General features: G+C 45.4%; 2 protein-coding genes across 4 annotated transcripts in view; both read right to left on the bottom strand.

Moving 5' to 3' along the window:
• Nucleotides 1–13,662, bottom strand: part of LOC105675250 (LIM domain only protein 3-like) — a 112,572-nt gene extending 98,910 nt beyond the window's left edge. Inside the window, exons 1-2 of one of the 2 annotated variants that reach the window (XM_067347386.1) lie at nucleotides 13,527–13,654; nucleotides 11,696–11,890 (exon numbers count right to left, since the gene is read on the bottom strand). The gene's annotated coding sequence lies outside the window, so the exon portion shown is untranslated. Of the gene's footprint in view, nucleotides 1–11,695; nucleotides 11,891–13,526 lie in introns of both variants that reach the window. The other variant, XM_067347384.1, reaches the window with a different exon arrangement.
• The window catches only part of LOC105675249 (LIM domain only protein 3-like), a 57,520-nt gene continuing 49,994 nt past the window's right edge, over nucleotides 11,926–19,451 (bottom strand). For both annotated transcript variants that reach the window (XM_012372245.2, XM_012372246.2), the window contains exons 4-5: nucleotides 15,148–15,388; nucleotides 11,926–14,715 (exon numbers count right to left, since the gene is read on the bottom strand). In XM_012372245.2, coding sequence (XP_012227668.1) covers nucleotides 14,560–14,715; nucleotides 15,148–15,388 — 397 coding nt within the window. In that variant the 3' untranslated portion in view covers nucleotides 11,926–14,559. The remainder of the gene's footprint in view (nucleotides 14,716–15,147; nucleotides 15,389–19,451) is intronic.

Raw genomic sequence — 19,451 nt, 5'->3', positions numbered from 1 at the left:
AGTTGTGAGAAGTTACGCTTTTTAATCAAACTTCCAAAAGAAAAAGAATCCATATTCGAGGGAAAGTGCGCAATTTTGCGGAACACCCCGTGAATGGGGGAGGGAGAGAGAAAGACAAGACGAAAGGAGGCTTAAAAGTTAAAGCGAAAGCGCCGGTAGACGCGCACAGCCCGCTCGGGGCGGACGAAAGGCAGGCAATTCCTAACGGGTGGAAAGATATGCAAATGCGCGCGAGGGAGACCGCGGTAATGCCTGTCTACCTGGGCCGTGCCTGAGCGCAATAATCATTAAAAACTAAAACGCGTGTTCCTATTCCTTCGCTCGCGCGAGAGCAAGGAGATCGGAGCCGGCGAAGAGAGAGAGAAGAAGAACAGGGCGCGCCGACGTGGGGACCAAACTTGCGTCGAGCTTAGGAAGTTGGAGCTTTCGCAGGAAAGCTCCCAAGCGCAGGGGCTTCGCGCTAATTTCGCAGTCGTGGTAGCGCGCCGTATCGGGATAGGGTGCCCTTGGGAGCGAGCTACGTATGTCATGTATACTACGTACCTGATAAGAACGAGAGATCGATTATAAATGTATCGTCGGTTCTTTCAACATCCCGTGCGTGCAGCGTAATAACGCGCAGATAAAAACGCGGGATGAAACAAAAAAAAGAAAACATTGATCTAAAGTTCGCAATATTGTTTCACATTACAGGACAATTAAAAAAAGACAAAAAAAAAATGAAAAAATTAACTGCTCACTTCAGACTTGTTTTTCAGATTTAAAGTCCCTTCTTTCGATAGAAAGCTATAATTAATTATATGAATCGATCATGTAGCGGCTATACGTGCTGCAAAGTTACAGATTATCTTGAAGATTGCAACATAAAATTGTCTGCAGAATTGCCAAGTGCAAACATATGTCAAAGCTGATCCGCACTACAATCGCAACCACATGATTCGAAATAGACGGATGAGGTAAAGCTGAGTTAGCTCAAAGCCGGAATTAATAGAGAGAGAGAGAGAAACAGGAGCACGCGCTCTTCTAGCGGCACGGAAGAACCATTAGCTCGATTAAATGATTAAGCGGCACTCTCAGCGATTCGGTACTAATTAGATCAACGAAAAGTAGCGCGATAATTGTGAAGATAATAAATAACGCATCCGGCAATAATTTGCATATATCTAAAACAATGTAGGCCTAAATTCTTGACCAAGTTTTCACATCGACAAGCTTATTCTCTAACTTTTATCTCTCTCGAGCGCCTATTAAAGAAAAAAATACGTCTTTATTAAGCATGTCGCAAGCCATAAGAAAGGGTTAAAGGCTCGCGCGAGCGAGCGAACGAGCCGAGAGTTTCAGGATCGAGACGCAGGAACGCATTGGCCGGGCATTAAAGCGGCCAGCTCCCGGGGAAACTTCATTTAAGAGTCCTTGTTTATAAACTGAAACAGGACGCGGCGGAATATAATTCCGCTTCTAATTACCCGGAGTGCTTTGCTTCTTTCACAGAAACCGGGCCGTCCCGCCCGCCGCCGGGCGTCCGACCGACCGGCAAAAGTTTCGTCCGACCGGGGCGGCCGATGATAATGGCGGAGTTCGATCGCGTGCCGGTCCAGATCGGACGACTGCACTGCGACCGGCGGCATAAGTAAAAACCTAATAAATAGCCGGAAGAAGGACGAAGACGCGGGCACGGAGAGCGAGCGCGGGAGCGAGACAGGATTGACTCGCGGGCCGCGGTGGGGGGGGGGGGGGGGAGTCCTTGATAATTAAGACCGTTAAAGAGAAAACGAGCGAGCGAGAGGCAGAGCGCGGCCGCTCTCTCGGTCGGCACGGTACATCCTTGCATCCTCGAGATAGCTAATTAATTTAATTACCGCCCTCGCCAGATTTACCCCCCGACCTGCTCGTCGCACCGCGCCCGACACCCGTCCGTTCTCTGGTCGACGAAAGCCAGATTCACGGACTGCGATGGGATAACGATTCGCGGCCGCCGAAACTCGTGCAACGCCAAATCCCCCGCGATGATTCGAGTCGGTAACGCTCGGAATACTAGACGCCTCCATCGTGCTGCGAGCAATTTGTAAATAAATTGCAATTTGTGAATAACATTGCAGTAAGCAGCGCATTTTCAATTCTGATCTCTTTTGATCACGCTAAACGCATGTATTGGTTTTTTTTTCCCATAGAATTTGGTGTATACAGAGTATTTTATAAATTATAGCACAATATCGCGGTAATTCATGCATGAGAGGATAATTTCTCGTGAAAAACGTTCGATAATTTATTTGTTTATTTAACACGTAAAGTTACGGGAAACTAATTTTGAATATGAAAATAATTTTTAATTATACGCCCGATTACAAAAGAAAGATGTATTTCCGCGAAAATTTGAAAGGCAATTTTAAAATTTCAAATAGACCGTGTCGCTGCGACACGTGATAAAGTAAAAATGCAACCGAAGCATCCAAGGCGAGCGATTGGTATTTCGAGCGAGCGCCCATGGCGCGTACGGGGTCATATAACGAGCCGTAACGGCCTGGCAGGACCGGCCCGTTAAATTTAATGTTTATCGACGATAGCGACCGTAAAATTTAATTAATCTAAAACTGATTATGAGCAGCGGGACGGGACGCAGAACGCTGATTCCATCGGCGGTGATCGGCCCATAAGCTCCGCGGATGGCTAACCATAACCCTTCGAGTCCATTTTACTTTACTCCGCGGACCTGACACGGCAGCCCGCCGGCGTAACGGTTTCATCCGTTCGCTACTATCGGGAGGCCTATATCGATTTAATCGACACACGATATCCCGATCGAACGATCTATAACAATTCTCGCGTCTGCGTCTCAGCTGAATTTCTTAGCATTTTCTTCTATCAGAAATCACATCACGCGTTACTATGTAAATTTACGAAAATGTGTACAACTTGTGCGTCGCGATGATGGATCAAATCAAGTCGCCATCGCCTCGCCTCTTACTAATTCCAGAGGCCTACCAGCCATAATGTCCCCAACGTGCTCCCCGGGGTGACATGAAAGCGTTCCCTTTAACGACGACGAATCGAGCCGCAAGATAGGCGATAATCTTACCGCGATTACGCTAAGGAGACCGAATAATTACGTGCGGGCAATTCGATTTTAGGTCTCGTCCCCTTGGTCAGGATAAATATCCTTCGCGTTCCGCCTCTCGTTGTCGACTGATAAAGCGGCCAAAAATTAGCAGTGAAACATACGAGATGTATCATTTTAATCAATCCACGTAATTATCACCGAAATTGAATTGAATAGTTGAAGAATATTATTCATATAAACAAAACAGTTTTTTTTTTAACATTTGAATAAAAATGATACATTTTATTATTTTCTCGAGCTGACATTGCGAGCGGCATATTTCTCGTAACTAACTCTCGCCGTCCGGATGCGAAAGACTTGGCGAAAGCGCCGGCACGTAGCGGACGTTAAAATTAACGGCGTAGTAACAAAGTACTGCAAGACTCAAGAACCACGTGCTCACGCCGTATACGCAGTTTCACCTGGATTAGATCGAAGTCCGACGTAAAGAATGATGTTACTGCCAAGCTGCTTGGCGGTAATCAAAATCAAATGTTTCAAAGCCGGTTTGAAGCCGCGAACGCGAGCGAAAAATCCACGCGGAGCGGAAGAAAGGACTCGAGTGAATAGACGCGGCCGAATCGCAGTGCTTCGAATCTGACGGGCTCGTAAGCCGTTTGCTCTTATCGCCCGTTAAGAGCCCTTAGGTACACCAGAGGGATACGCACGCCTCGCAGAGGGCAGAGGAAACGAAGTATTCTAGGATCGTTAACGGCACGAACTGCAAGAAACAGCTAAACGTGCGTCCGCGCGAGGCAGCGATAATTCGAAATCCGAAGAACAATGTTTTCGGGAATTGTGTAAATTAGAAATTATTTTCACAGCGGCGTGTGAGAAATTTGTCCACCGCAAATACAAAGTTGATTCTGCTTCTAAAACGCTCTGTGTCACATTTCAACGATCAATTTAAACTTTTAGCTAATGGTGGAAATAAAAATGATTGCTATTAACTTCGCGAATAGGCGACGCATTACTTCGTAAAAAGGAATTGGTTGAACTTGAGTAAGCGCGGATATATATTTGCGATAAAGCGGTAACGAAGAAATAAAAAGGGGAAAAGAAGTGAAAAAAATTCGTTGGAGGAGCCGGCGACGAGAGGAAGATGGGGAAAAACGGAAAAATCTCGAAGCAGGTGACAGTGAAAAAGTTCGAGCGACCATTTGGATCGTAATACGCGGTAATGCCGGTACTTAGCGGAGTATAAATAAGCGTTAAATCCGTGCTTAGGAGGCTTAATCTGTATTTTTTTCCCGAGATGCCTGCCGGAATATATTATCACCCGAGGGACCTTATCGCGGATGGCGATAATGGCGTTAACGTGCGCATATATATGCGCTCGAGTATATATAGCGGCGGGAACTTCTTAAAGGAGTAAGCAAGAAGCAGAGAAAGACCTCTTGTGGGAAATCTCCCTCTTCCGGCGCATCCATTCTATCGAGCCTAATACGAGAGCTTTCGTAAACAGTATTAATGCCTCGCCTGAGCATCTGGTATCATTCTTATTCTCCAGCGGAGACCTATATTTCCTTCCAAAGCGTGAGAGAAAATCATTCCGAGAAATTAAAATCCATAGTCCAAAAATTGTGAGTTACGAATGTGGTAAAAATACGCAATTTTTCAGAATGGCGTGGAATTTGCGAGTTGAGCTTCTTCTGAGAAATTAAAACTGCATTCAATAATAAATGAATTACCGCAAGCCTCGACTATGAGAAGCGCAAATGTCTGTTTTACATTTCGGGATATATATTTAAAATTTTGCCTCTCGAGAAAAGCGCCCATAGATTTAAGTTCGGGACGCGGGTAAAGATTCGTCGGTCGGGAGAAGCGACATCGGTTGCTAACGACCGTCGCCAGACTGGGGGTTGTTAACTGCCGCTGGGTTCGGTCATCCCGCTGGATGTGGTGGCTCCTTCACGTGGAGGAGGGGGGGGGGCGAGGTTCCGCGGGAGTGGGCGAGTGGGCGGAAAAGAGCCACCGCGTTAGAGACTACGGGGAGAGAATGGCTAAGCTATTCGGAACAATGTCTTGTTAGGCGGTTTGCTTTGAGGTAATCGCCGGGAAGACCCCGGCAATCGTTAGACTTTCCCTCGCGGACCTGTTTGTTTCGCGGATAATTGCCCACCGATACTCGACTCCAGTCCCTCGTAAAATCCGTGAACGGTTTCCCCGTCTTCGAGGTTACGATAGGAGGGACAATGACAGACAGACGGCGAGGATAAGCGGAGCGAGGGGAAAAGACGAGAGACACAAGCTAACCGTTCACTTATAGACAATAAAATCTGCGACAGGAAGTTAGAACGATTTTCCTCTCGTGATGTAATTATCTGCCGACGTAGAAGAATCTAATTTCCGAAATATTCGAAGAGAAGTCCGAGCGAATTTTTTAAATAGCCTTTGAAGATCGATATCTGTTATTAATATTAAAATATTAATATCATTCTCAATAAATAATAATTAAAAATACAAAAATAAATCTCGATAAATAATAAAATAAATATTAAAAAATAAGATAAAAACGTACCAGCTGATAATCTCAATTGCACTTTCGCGGAACGTTTTGCGGGAAATACAGGTCTAAAAAACGCATGTTTAAGCGTTGCGATATCGAATGCACAATGTTACATCTCAGTTCTGGGAAACTCGATGGTTTCCGGGAACTTTCATCGAGACGCCATTAAGAAGCGCATAAATATTCGGCGGCCAGACTTCGGTGCTTAAGTGTGGTGAGACAGTTAGCACCGCCGAGACTATTAATACGCATTGGTGGATCGTTAGTTTGTATTCCCGAAGGTAATATTCTTAGTTTGTCTCGCCGGTCTGTATCCACGCGCGTGAGATCTTCCGCAGCAGCCACCGACCGAACAGTTATCTTCGCCCCGGTAAAGCTCCTGCTTCGCGAATAGTACTTGGTAATACGATAAACGAGACTTTGGGGCTTTTCGACTAAGGGAGTTAGCCTTAATGTTCCCTGCGTACGCATGATTATTCGCCCGACACGATAATTCTATTCGGAGGTGCAAACGGACAATAAAACTTTAATTTCTGATTAATCCTGCCATTCTCCTCAATTTTCTGTACACGTTTATCACGTCCGAATGCAAACAAACGTGTAAAAGGTTTAACAGAATTTTAACCAAATGTGTCCTTTTTATATTATGCAAATATTTTTCTTTTTAAATAGAAAATTGATAAAATTATGAAACTTAAAAGCGTCAAATATCAATATAGAAATAATGTGTTTTAAAAACGGAAATAAAACTGTCAAATAAAATTGGACGGAATAGATTCAATTTTGCATCTACTTTTACTTCAATAATTCATTCACGGTTTTTTGTTGATAAATTAAATGAATCTTTAGGGTCGAATCGAATATATATTGTTTGCCAGAAAATCTGTCTCTAATATTTTGCGATAAATCTCGAAGACAATTCATGTTGCGCGGCTGGTATGACGAGAATGTTAGACAATTATAATATGCAATTATAGGCTTATCGAAATTGGCATAATTATAATTTTCTACAAGCGCGCACTCGCGGAAATCCAGCAAACGGAATATTACAAGCAACGGGCTTGTAGCTCGGACTTCATCACTGATTTATGTAACCGTGGTATAACGATGCTATTATATCGGACATAGAAACGCATTGTTGTTACATTGATTATCAGGAAATAGTATGCAACGATTTAATATGTACATCGTTCAATCAGTCTCTCTCGCGCGCGGCAATTATTTCCACATTATTCTACATCGTATATCCCGTTGTATTCTATCTAAGTCTGAATATATACCGACATGTATGCCGTGCGAGCGGACCGATGGATTAACTATAGCACGCCGCGCAGCCATGATCGACATAAACATATATAATAAACACGTTTATTAACCCTTTGATGTATTATCAATTTTCACCTTATATGATAGCTGCGCTACAATACAATTTAGTATAATTATCAAATGTTCGTATTACACAAAGCCTCAATAAGCTGATACCTGTAAAATTATACGCGGGTCAATATTTGTAAAATAGCCTGCTTTTGGCGAACAAAATGTGCTTCGAGGTGGCGTCAAACTTCTCATATTATTTTCACCATCTCCCGAAAAAGTTCAAGACAAGCCTTAAATTGCAAAGTTATCATACAGTCGCGGCGATCGATCTTCGCGATGCGCTCCTGAAATAAAATCTCGTTCGCGATCTGCGTCACGGACCGAGGCGGATGAAATCAGGGCGCGAAAAAACGAGATTCCATAAATAATTTGGCGACGCAGGCGCCGGACGCGACCCGGAAACGGAGGACAGCCGATATATCGGAGGGGGGGCGGGAGACAAAGTAAACCCAGATCGTAGACCTGGGCCTGAATAAGGAAGCGCGAGGGAGAAGGACAACGACAGACGGCCATTAATAAAGCGCGAAATCCAACGGTCATGCGCCAATCAGCAACTGTGACAGTAGTCACGACGTAACAAGTATTTCCCATCAGCGCATTCCGCATGCAAGGATCGCTATCCCGAATCGCAAAACGAGCTCTTCTCCGTTGATTAGCGACGATACGCGCGGCTCGTCCTTTTTCCGGTCTCGCGGCCGGGATTAACGGGATCGAGTGTCGATGGACGAAGCCTTGGACCTGGGATCGAGAAAATGCATTCATAAACTATTTCGCTTCGTTTGCGAAATAAAAGTACGCCAAGTACGCTGTTTTAGAAATATTGATTTATAATTTTACACACTAGCTTAGATTTTGTACGAGTAATGTGTGAACATTTGTGTCACATCATACAAAATGAACTATCACTATATTCTTTGGATAGCTTCTCGGTGAAATATTTTTAGCGATTTTTATAGCAAAAATGTCGAAAAAATTCGTTTATTACTTTTATAATAACTGAATTAAAATTGTTTCAAAATCCACTTGACACCACAAGAAGAATGTGATTCTGCCATTTATTTTCTTTTTTCAAGCATAATTTTGCACAAATTCTGTATTTTTTATTGAGCAAAATTTGAAAAATTGAAATTATTTTGATAATTATATCGATAGAAAAATTGATTTCAAATCGATGAAAAATTTAACAACGTAAACTTCTCAACTGAATTGCGTTCCATATTTTTGTAAGATCGTATCTACAGTTGGAACTCTTGTATTATATATCTTACATTCTTTAAATAGTAGAACATTTGATATTCTTCCAATATTTCACGGTATGTAGAATAATGGAACACCGTTATTTAGAGTTAGAATTTGCACGTGTGGCTAAGAGACATGTATATTGACGTGAATAGATTTCAGCACTTATCAACTTATCAATGCGAATAGATGCAAAAATATCGCGACACAATTAGAATATATCACAGACGTATCGATCCGAATCCGTCTCGTAATAAGACACACTCATCTCGCGTCATCATGGCTGCTCGGAAAAAGGTCACAGGCATACCGAAACGAGAATAGCGACAAAATAGCCTTCGCACACACACAATTTTCTATCCGAAAATTCCCTCATAAACTTCGTCATGTTCTCCTCTCTATGCTATCTCCGTATCGCTATTCACCATCCCGTACTCCTACAGCCCCCCCCTCCCACCCCCAACGCCGCCCCAGCGCGTGTGCACACACGTGACAATACCGCGACACACCCTAAATATCGAAGTAGATTTCCCGTGCCTTGATATGATTAATGCTCCACTCCCGGGAGATAAAGAGTGAGCGAAGGAAGGTCGGGGGGAGGGAAAATGGCAGAGGGCGAAGGGCGGCCAAGAAAGCGGGGTAGAAAAAGCAAACAACGCGAGAACAGAAGAGGAGATCGTGATGGAAGATTGACTGCGAAATGAAGGATGTAGAGATATAAAGTAGCTTATATGAAAATAAAATTATAATGGAAAGTAAACTAATTATAAAATAAATCAATCCTCAACGGACACATCTACCTACTCGCAACTTCCTTCGAAACTTTCTCTTTCTCAATTTTATATCCGCGATAGAATCTAATTCAGCGCGTATCTGTAACGTCCTGTAAATCTATCTCCGAGGATAAGAAACAAAGCGGGAAAAAAGTGTCGCGGCGAAATAAAGGAAGAAAGAGCCGGGCGAAAGAGGAAAGAGAAGAAAGATCGTCGGGGGATTGCGGGGGGGGGGGGGGGGAGAGCAATGAAGGGAAGGGCGCGATGGAGGAAGAAGTGCAAGAGCGCGATGGAGGGGAAGCGTTTGTGGGGCTGCTGGTGGTCGGCCGTCGTATACTGCAAATCCCCGTCAACCGCATTCAATTACGATGTTATCGCGAATACAGATGACGGTTATTTCCTTCGGTACACCCTATATATAACGCGCCGGCCCTACGGCGTAGCTCCCGCGTGCCCGAACCAAAGGCCGTACGGTTTCTGTGTATGCGTACGACGTACTAACGACCAGACCGTGTGATTGTTTCGGGGCGCTCCAAGATACGCGTCCCTGGATGCGCGTTCGATTTTCGCCGATGACGTTAAGCGATTCCCCCGATCCTTCCAGGCACGCGGATGCTCATCTCGAATGGGATCATTAATCGTCCGGCGTAAATCTTTGTTGGAAAAGTCCGACGTCAAATAAAATCGAGACATTTTGTTTCGAAAAAAAAAGTTGTTCAAAGAAAATATTATAAATGCATCCTAATTTCAAATTTACTTACTTTGAAGTCTTGATGCAATCTTCTGAGCACTTGGAGTTCTGCTGGTTGTGGAGAATTTTTAATAATATCCTAATAATGTATATTGTATCGTGCCGACAACATTCTGTATTTGTAGGTTTTACAAAAATAATTCCGGATTTTATTCCATCGAAATTTTGGGTCCAAGACATATCGTTTTTTGATTCTCACGCTATCTCGACACAATGCACATTTCTATTTGAAAAAATACTCTTTCTAGGAGAACACTTTTACAAATTTGCTGCAAAATACTCAATGTTACTCTTCATTATATCTACATTGTGCCCGAAATAATGAATTTTCCTGATACGAGAATGTCGATACGAGAGGAGCATCAGTGGAGATGCCTTAAACGAACAAAAAATAGATGAAGTAGATTAATTGGAGTCCCGCATCTTCTTTCTTTCTCTCCCTTACTCTCTCACTGCCCGCGAAATAAGCGCGCGCCAGAAGGAGGCAGGCAGCGAGAAGAGTGATGGAAAGAGAGAGAGAGAGAGAGAGAGAGAGAGAGAGAGAGAGAGAGGGAACGGGGGGGTAAAGGGGAAGAAAGGGGGCAAAGGCGGTGGAACGGCGGGATGGCCCGGGGGCGAGCTTTTTGCCGAACACATAATGCATAGCGAAGGATGACACCCTTATCTCGTGATCTTTAATTCCGTGAGCCGCCGCGAGGGGGTTGCCGCCGCGTCGTCATTTGTCGGTTGCACTGCGACGGAATCGGCGGTGAATAAGAGAGGGCGGGGGGGGGGGGGGGAGGAGGACAGGCCCGCCGGCCGGGCGGATAAAACCGCCACCGCTGTTAACACCGCCGTCGGATACGGAGGGGGGGTTGGAAATTGCCTTGGCTGATTTCATTTCGGGCCAGATTATTTTAAGGGGTTCCGTTCTCCCTTTCGTTTCTAGGTTTCTCGCTGCCCCTCACCCCCGCTCGCGCCGCCACCACCCCTTCCTGCCTTCGACGTGATTAATGCGACTCTGGACGTGGACGCGAACGCTGGTGGTGGCGGCGGCGGTGGTCGGTCGGAGGGTCGAGATGACGAGTCGCGGCTACTCGCGCGACGTCGAATTAATTCGCCTGAGCACGCACCGGAAGCGAGCCGAAATTGTTAACCCCTTCCGGCCCGAACGCGCATTAAAGGTGGGCATTATTTTTTGATAGTATCTTCGCCCGTGAATATAGTGCGGAATACGAATTAAAAGAACTTCTCGGCCGTTCCCATAAAAATTAATTAAAGTCAACCGGGGCTTAGCGTTATCTTCGAATTACATCGTGTAATTTATTACAACGCGGAGTTTATTAAACCGAAAGTGTGATTTTCAACTGGAAAGGATCAATACTGTTATATGTGCACAGTGTAATTACTCTCTATCGTTCTTTTTCATCGCGGAACTCGGCAAAATTCATCAAACAAAGCGACTGCGATGATGATCACGTTGTCCTAAGCTTCGACCAAACAGTTAATTGCAATATGCATTTCATTGAATCGAGCCGCGGTCTCTTCGCCGGAAGTCTGTAACGTAACCAATTGCGATCCGTTCGAGCGCAATCCCAAAACATGAAACAAGCCATCAAGCGAAACGACTTCGTAACGCAATCGCGACGTTATAAGTTTACGGTTATGGCTCTCGTGGGCGCGTCGTCGCATCTCGAAGCCGCGCGATGGCGTTTTCCGTAGGCGCGTATCCGCGAGTTTTAAGGAGTTCTGCGTCCCATTATAAAGTCTTCACCGCGCATAATAACATTCGGCTCCGCAGGCTGGCGGGCATTAGGGAAATCGCGTTTCCACCCTTCTCGTATTAGCTCGGCGCCACGCGAGCCGCTGCCGCCTCCCCCCCCCCCACCTCCCGTTCTCCCTCCACCCTTCCGCAGCACGCGTCGAATGGAACTCTCGATCGGATCGGTGAACTTTCATGCGGGACTTACCTCGATTTCGGCTTCTCGGCGTGGCGGGAAGATAGACAGGCAGGTTGTCGGATGGGAAGTAGGGCGAAGGGGAGTCGAAGCGGAGAATGTGACGAGGTAGACGAGGAAGGAGTCCGTCCCGGACGTGGAAACGCGCGCAGGATCTGCCGGGATGGTCGAAGTTAAAGAATCGCGCGTAAAACGCACACTTTTTCTCTGGAAATAAAAAAACACTCTTGGAATACACCAGGTTGTATTTATAAGAATGTTATATTTTCTCGGTAGTAATGAGAGCTCCCGCCTCCCCCTCGCGAGGGGACGGTTGTAAATATATTAATAGAGCCCTAAGTAAGTAATATTATATACAGATGGATAAAAAACGGGAAAGAGTCGGTCTTCTGTTGTCTGTCTCTCTCTCTCTCTCTCTCTCTCTCTCTCTCTCTCTCTCTCTCTCTCTCTCTCTCTCTCTCTCTCTCTATATATATATCTCTCTCTCTTTCTTTCTTTCTGTCCTGTACGAGGGAATGTCCTTCTCGCTCTTCGCTGCTCGCCTCTATCGTCTGACCTGCCTTCTCCGTCGCTACGTCGCAGGATCTTTGTACTAACGCGATACGATAGTCGTCGGGTTCGATCCACTGTCGCTCGATAATTTACAAGTGTTCTATGCAAACTAATTTCCCGTTGCGCGCACTTTCCCCCAAATTTCGTATGCATTAACGTCATCGGGCAATGATTATCGCTTCGTTTGAAGTCGCGACACCAGTTGCACCGACAGTATTTAATTAAGTGACTGCAATTGTCGATCCTGTCCGCCGCAAAAACGACGACTTACAATGCGGATAATTAAATCATGGCGGGTGTAAAAAAAAGAAAAAAAAAATGTGTCGCGATGACAAAAAGTGAGCGGCGTGTTATTTTTCGGGTGATACTGGTGCAACCGGGCAGCAAACGAGAGAAAGCCCAGATATACGTGAGAGCGTGACAGACCGGTATTTTCCGGCGCTGTGGGAAATCGCTCACAGTTAACAGTGTTTACGAGCTTGTAGTTAATAATGTCGCGGTAACAAGCGCGGCAAGAGCGCTTTACCGTCGGTTTCCCTCCTGCTCCGTACGATTACGAATGTATGCTGTTCGGCGTTTGGTATAGATAAGCGCCGCCTGTATTTTTGGCATTGAAGCGTTAAAGCTAAATGACTAAGTCCCTCGCTGCTCCGGCGAAAGTCCGCGGCTGAATGCGACGTGACGGATTAATGAATTCAATTATACAGGCCCAAATTATAGATAGCTTTGAATATTTCTGTCTCTCATCGGCGATAATGAAAGTTTTAATTGTTAAAGTATGAAAAATGTTAAGTATTAATGAATAATCGATTTGTTTATTTGATGAAACATTCGAAAATAATATTGCTTTCCCGTTTTTGGGCCACCGCGAGTTTGGGAAGCCGAGTGATAATCCGCCAAATGCTGCTCGCAGTCACGGACGCTCGCCGGTTGAAGAAGCTTATGAAAAATAATTCGCCGTGACGCGTCGGGCTGTCTGAAACTGAATCTTTCCGCGGCGCTCGTTTCGAGGGGTTCTTAACTTAATGACTTTAATTATTCTTTGGTATCAGCTGTCGCGGACTGATCGCACGTCTGGATTTGCGACATAAATCATCTAAAAGAAATCTAAGAGAAATAATTTCACGAGAGACTAGAGAGCCGCCGAGAATAGCCAAATCAATATACCACGCGATGAGGGAAATTTCATGACGGTGTGAATTTGTGACGCGAGACCGATGTCGATATTATATACGTTCCTCGATCTTTCAATTTCGATAAATAAATAAAAAATATATAATTATCATCTTACTTTTTTGCTCTTTCAGGGCTGCGCACTTTTGGCCGGCTGTAAAACGGGAAATTGCAGGATTTATGGCACGTGTTACAGAACCCCTCGCGTCTTCTCTCACACTCTCTCTCTCTTTTTCTTCATTCTCGTTTAAGTTTATTCCATCGAAAGTTCGGCGCCTTGCGAATGAATGACGGCGGTATCACGAGCGGGATTAGAGTCGTATCGATGGGCCTGCGTATACTGGTAATTGTTTCATCCTCTCTCACTCTCGAGGAGTCGAATACGACACAGATATATTTACAGGCGACTCCGTCGCACACGCACGTACGCAAATCTTCGCACTCGCGCAAAGCCACATTCACTTCTGTCCCCTCGCTCTGGAAATATATCTTACACGAATTATCTAATTTATCCTTACGTGTGAGGTGTCGTGTCGTATCTTACAAGATGCGAGCGCGCATCGCGCCGAGCAACACAAAAGTCTGAATGACGCCTGAAAGACGTCTAGACAATGTTACGACGTCATTGAAATGTTTGTGTTGTCCGGCTCAAGTGTATGTCGGTGTACGCGTGTAAGTATGTGTGTGCGCGTGTGTGTGTGTGTGTGTCGCTTGGTAAATACGGTACGTCGAGCTCCAGCTCGTACTTCGCGCGCGCGCGAGTGTCCTACTGTTTTTGTATTTAACATATCTCATCATTAAATTTGTTCATTTTTCCACGATCACAGTAATTCCAATCGCCAACCCGAGTCACTTTGTCTTCAAGATTTCGGATCATACTTCAAGTTCGATCCATTGCACGTTTGACGTCCTTTCCCCCTCGGGTTTCCCGTCCACGTCCCGCCCTACGCATCTCTTCGGCCCTAAAACTCTTTTTCTCTTTTTTTTTTTTTTCTCGTCCACCCAACCATTCTCAGCGGTGCAACGTATACTTCCCTCGCCCCTTCCGTCGTCTGGAATCCTCAATTATATTCCACGATCGAAAAGAACTCTCGTCGGCTTTAGTAACCGCTGAGACACCTGAGCTTCTTCAGAGGCGGCGAAGCCTCGTTTCAGCTGGTCGGTGCCTGCATCGACATCGGAGGCGGCTTTACGGGCCCGAGGGCAGGACCGGACAGGCCGTTGTTGTTCATGTCACCCGGCGCCCTCGGTCCGCCAACCCCAATAGCCGTCCCATTCACCGTTGGCGTGCCGCCTGACATTTGACCCTGAAGTCATAAAAGATTCGCAAGACGTGAGACGACGCTCTCACGTTGCATCTTTGCGAGTCTACGAATTTGGCAACATTTAAGAAATAAATTGCATGATATCGAAAAACATCCATAATATCAAGATATATACATGATTAAATTATTAAAATGAATAAAATCTATTTAAAATTCGAGATATATATTGGCGATTTAGGTTTTTTTTTTATTATCGATTTGATTCAAGAATCTGAGAATAAGATATTAGTTCATTAAAATTATTCTATGACGTCTAATAATTAATCCAGCAAGTAATAATTAATGAAATAAAATTTATTTAGATGTTTACAACATTTAATTGACCATTACTAAATTTTTATTTATCGCATCACAGATTTATCGCCGAACTCGCTCTAATAATTTGAATTCGTTTGCAATTTTGTTCGCACTTACATTGGGCACGTGATTGTGCTGGGCTACCGGCTGCCCCAAACCTTGATGAGCTTGAAGCGGGTTGTGTCCCGGGTGCATGTTCTGGCCCGGGGGCGTCGGTGTGGGAGGAAGTTGCCTTTTGATGTATGCTAATGAGGCGGGTGACTGTAACGCCATATTAGCAAAGGCTAGCCTCTCCTCATAGTCGTACTCGCAGAGAATCTTGTTCTCGCACAAATAAAACCGATCGCCCACGCAAAACCTGCAAGCAGAAAAAGTACGCTGTGTCGACCATTCGTTCGGCATCTCGCGAGTTATTGTGCAAATTCCACTCTGCGATGCAACGATAATTACGAAGCATTAAATAGCAGACAAATTTTTAGCCAAAACTAGAACTTCATTATTGCAATTAGCGAAGGCATACATATACATTGAATATTCATCATTTGTCGATCATTAATCGTGGATAAATTCAGGTGATTTATAGCTCTCGAAAGTAGTTCAGAAATATTCTCATACAATCGCGATTAACAAACGAGGCCGTTGTGCCAAACCTCGATCGATCGAAACACCGGGGGACAAAAAGAAAGCGGAAAGGGGAAAACGAAAAAAGGAATAGTTCCGCTGGATAACGAGCATATCGTAACGCATGGAACAAATAATTATTATCGAGCCTCTGTCCGCGCGCGCGCGGCCTCGCATCCGCTTTGATCCCGGCTAGGAAATACGAGAGCGAAATACGAGAGCACGGCGCGGTGGCGTCGGGTCTGGCTCGGGGTAGATACTCTCATAATCGCACGGCAAATAGAATTATCGCGTTGCTGCGCGTGGCCGTGCTGGCAGCAAGCGCGCGGCTTATACCGGGTTTCGCTCGTTTCCCCCATTATACGCGTCGTCTGCTAAATGACGCCACACTCCAATCGGATACCTATCCTCTTTCGCTTTGCTTTCTCTCTCTCTCTCTCTCTCTCTCTCTCTCTCTCTCTCTCTCTCTCTCTCACTCCTCCCGCAAGTCTTCTCTCGCTGTAAGCTTTTGTCTGGATATGTCTAATTTAAATTACGCCGCGCGTATTAATTCAGCGGTGAATATATTACTGTGTTTGATAAAGTAATGATATTACGAAAAAATCTGTTACGTTTAAACATTTTATACTTCACAAATGTGTCAAAGATCCCTCAAGGAAGATATTTGCAAAAGCACATTCATTTCAGATAAAATAATCATAACAGTAATAAGCGGTAATGTATATTCCAATTATCGCAAAGATTTTTAATTAGCCGAGTTTTTTGTTTGCAGCAAAAAATAAACATAATTAAACAGATACGTTTAATTAATATTAAATCGATATATCGACATTTGCGCGAAAGGAGCGCGAAAGAAGATTACAGCGAATGCAAACTAAACGAATTGCATAATGTTCGTCGTTAGCGTAATTAATACTCTTGTAGTTCCGTGTGTGTGATATAATCGACGGGAAGCTATATTTGTATTTCGCCATTAATCATTTCTCAATAATTCGCGGAACAATTCGAACGGAGCCGGAGCGCACGTGGAGGGGGGGGGGGGGAAATTAATACCGACCAGCTTCACAGTGCCCGATGGCTTAAACGGGAATAATCCTTGTAACGCTTTGGACACCTTTTTCGGCCGTCTGGCTAGAGGCAGATACTGTCGTAATTGCGCGGGCAATAGAATTATCGCGTTGCACGAGAGCGCAGTCATTCCGGACCTTCCATTATGCGCGCGCGAATAATGCCGCGCAAAGCCCGATCCTTTCTCGCGAAAACGGCGCAAATGTCTGCCGTGGAATGATATCGGCGCGCATGCCACTCCGCAATTTTCCACCTAGCCCTCCGGCATTTTTGCACGGTCCAGCGACACGTCGCAGCCGGCTTAAAATCAGCCGGATGTCAAGAAACATCAAGCGCGCGAATATTTTATTTAGGTCAATCGAACTGGGGGCTAGTTTAACAGAGAGTATTGGCTAAATATCGAGTTGGCGTGTGGCATTGATTACGGCTGTCTCTCAAATGTGCTCCGTTATTTTTCTACAATTAATTAATAATTAACGATTTAATAATAGTAATAAAATGAAAATTATATAGCAAATTATACGGGAGAGAGAGAGAGAGAGAGAGAGAGAGACAGAGTTGCAGAATTATTCTGCAATATTTCTTATGACGCTTATTTTATTGCGACAATATAATAGTAGAAAAATTATGAGTATCACAGAAATGTATCGTCGAGGCGTCTTCATTTTTTATCGAGCGCGGAAATATTTTTATCCACCGTCCTGATCGAAATATTAAAACCGCGCCGAGCAAAAGCCCTTTTTTACAAAGCTTTAATTTCCATCACGCTGGAGCTCATCGCGTAACGCTCGCGCACGAACCAAGTCATAAACGTTTAAAATTTGATTTATCTCTTTCGTTCTGCGTTCATCGCAATGAGAACAAATTTGCCGCCGCCGCCGCCACCGTGCGAACGCTTTATTACAGCACGGGCGCATCTAGCACGCCCACACCTACGTAATTGGCGCAATTCCGTAAGTGTTTCCATTCAATTTTCTTTTTATTACGTGCCTTGCCATCCGTTCTCCCTCCGCCGCGTCGCACGCACATCTCCACATCGCGGGATACATCACGTTGTTTATGGCCATTTTGACACGTTTCACGGCACCCGGAAGTCCGCGACGCGCTGCAATTCCTTCGTCGTTCGGATGTAAGACCGGGATCACCGACCGGAAAATGGCTCGCCAGCACAAGACAGAGCCTTTATGAGTGGAGTTACAAATCTGCCTTGCGAAATTTCGTCGTCACAAGAATCCCGAGGATCGTTTCGCGTCAAACACCTTTTCGCCGTGGATCGCGACGATTGTCTCAAATCGATCTCGCGCGCGAGCGATGGTTCTCGACTGACCGTAAGATTGAATCACCCGGGGAAGATAATACGGAAGAGGAAGAAGGAATGAAGTCGCGCGCGGAAACGACTCTCGAGCCGCCTCTGCATGAGAAATTTCAATCCGGGTGGCGCTCAAATCACTCGGATGAATTTTTAACGGGGGTAGTCTAGCTGCAGGACAATAGGAAGAAGATCGAGACGCGAGAGTGGACGATATCGACGTGAAGAAGCGAGAGGACGGGCGCGAGGACGATGTATTCGGTACGACGAGGTGCAAAGGCGGAAAGGAGCCACTGCGATTCAATAAATGATGCCGCACCAGTGGCAATGCGTGACCCCGTTAGAGAGGCACTTTACGGGGCCGCTTCGCCGACATGGCCGTAGCCCTCAAAGAGTAATACCGTCTCTGCGCGAGCTTCGGCGCATCAAAGTTTCAGCGGCCTCGCCGCGCGCGTCCCGGGACCCGCAACACGGTACCGCCGGTTTCTCAGATAAAATCTTTATTCGACGCACCGCAGCGTGAATCGCGGAAATTGCGGGCTAAGTGTCGAGTCGTCCAACACGTACGCGAGCGACGACGCGGCTTCTCCAAATACAGAAGTAGATCATCGTGAAATTGTCAAATTGTAGAAAAAGCAGATAACATATCTACGCGTAAAATATCGCGTTATAATTGTGGCGAAAAATGATAAGAATCATTTGACAATTGCATTTTATACCGCAATTTTGAAGCGAGCGACAATTAACAATAAATGAACAATGGCGTTTTTGAATCGTCGCGTTAATAATTTCGCCGAGAGCTTCGCTCTGGTGGGGCATTAAATCGAAGTCGAAGGGGCGATAGTTTAATCGAGTAGTCATTATGTTTGACCGGATTCGACGGAAGCAAAGAAGAATCGAGGGGATTCGGATACGCGATACTCGCGCTTGCGCTGTGGCGTACGTATGTGTGCGTGTCTGTGTACACCGGGGGAGAACGAGAAAAAGAGAAGGGAGATAAGCGAGCGGGCGAGCGAGCGAGAAAGAGAGAGAGCTAATTACATCGGTAAATCATCCTCTAACCAGGAGGGTGGGAGCCTAGTCGCCGCCACTGGCAACCCTTTATTCTGTGTTATTACGGTCTAAAGTTACCCCGTGTAATTGTTGCTGTTTAATTGCGAACTCTAAGTCGTCTCGTTACAGGACGCGCAGCGCTGCGAGTAATTGCCCTCTTCAAATTTACCTACCTGCTTTTTAGCAGCACGGATCGCGAAGGGGTGAGCGCGCGGGGGACGCGCGGGGGGCGCGCAGGGGTCGTACAGAATATATTCCGCATCAGGCATATTTTATCGCGCGTGCGCGCTTTAATTGCGCTCGTACATCATCCGCGACACGCAACGCGATTGTTATAACAAATATAACGGCCGGCACTGAGCGCAGCTGT

Source organism: Linepithema humile, chromosome 1, assembly GCF_040581485.1.
Source record: "Linepithema humile isolate Giens D197 chromosome 1, Lhum_UNIL_v1.0, whole genome shotgun sequence".
NCBI classification, from domain to species: Eukaryota; Metazoa; Arthropoda; class Insecta; order Hymenoptera; family Formicidae; genus Linepithema; species Linepithema humile.
The sequence above is the reverse complement of the archived record's forward strand: the minus strand, read 5'-3'. Positions and strand labels throughout refer to the sequence as shown.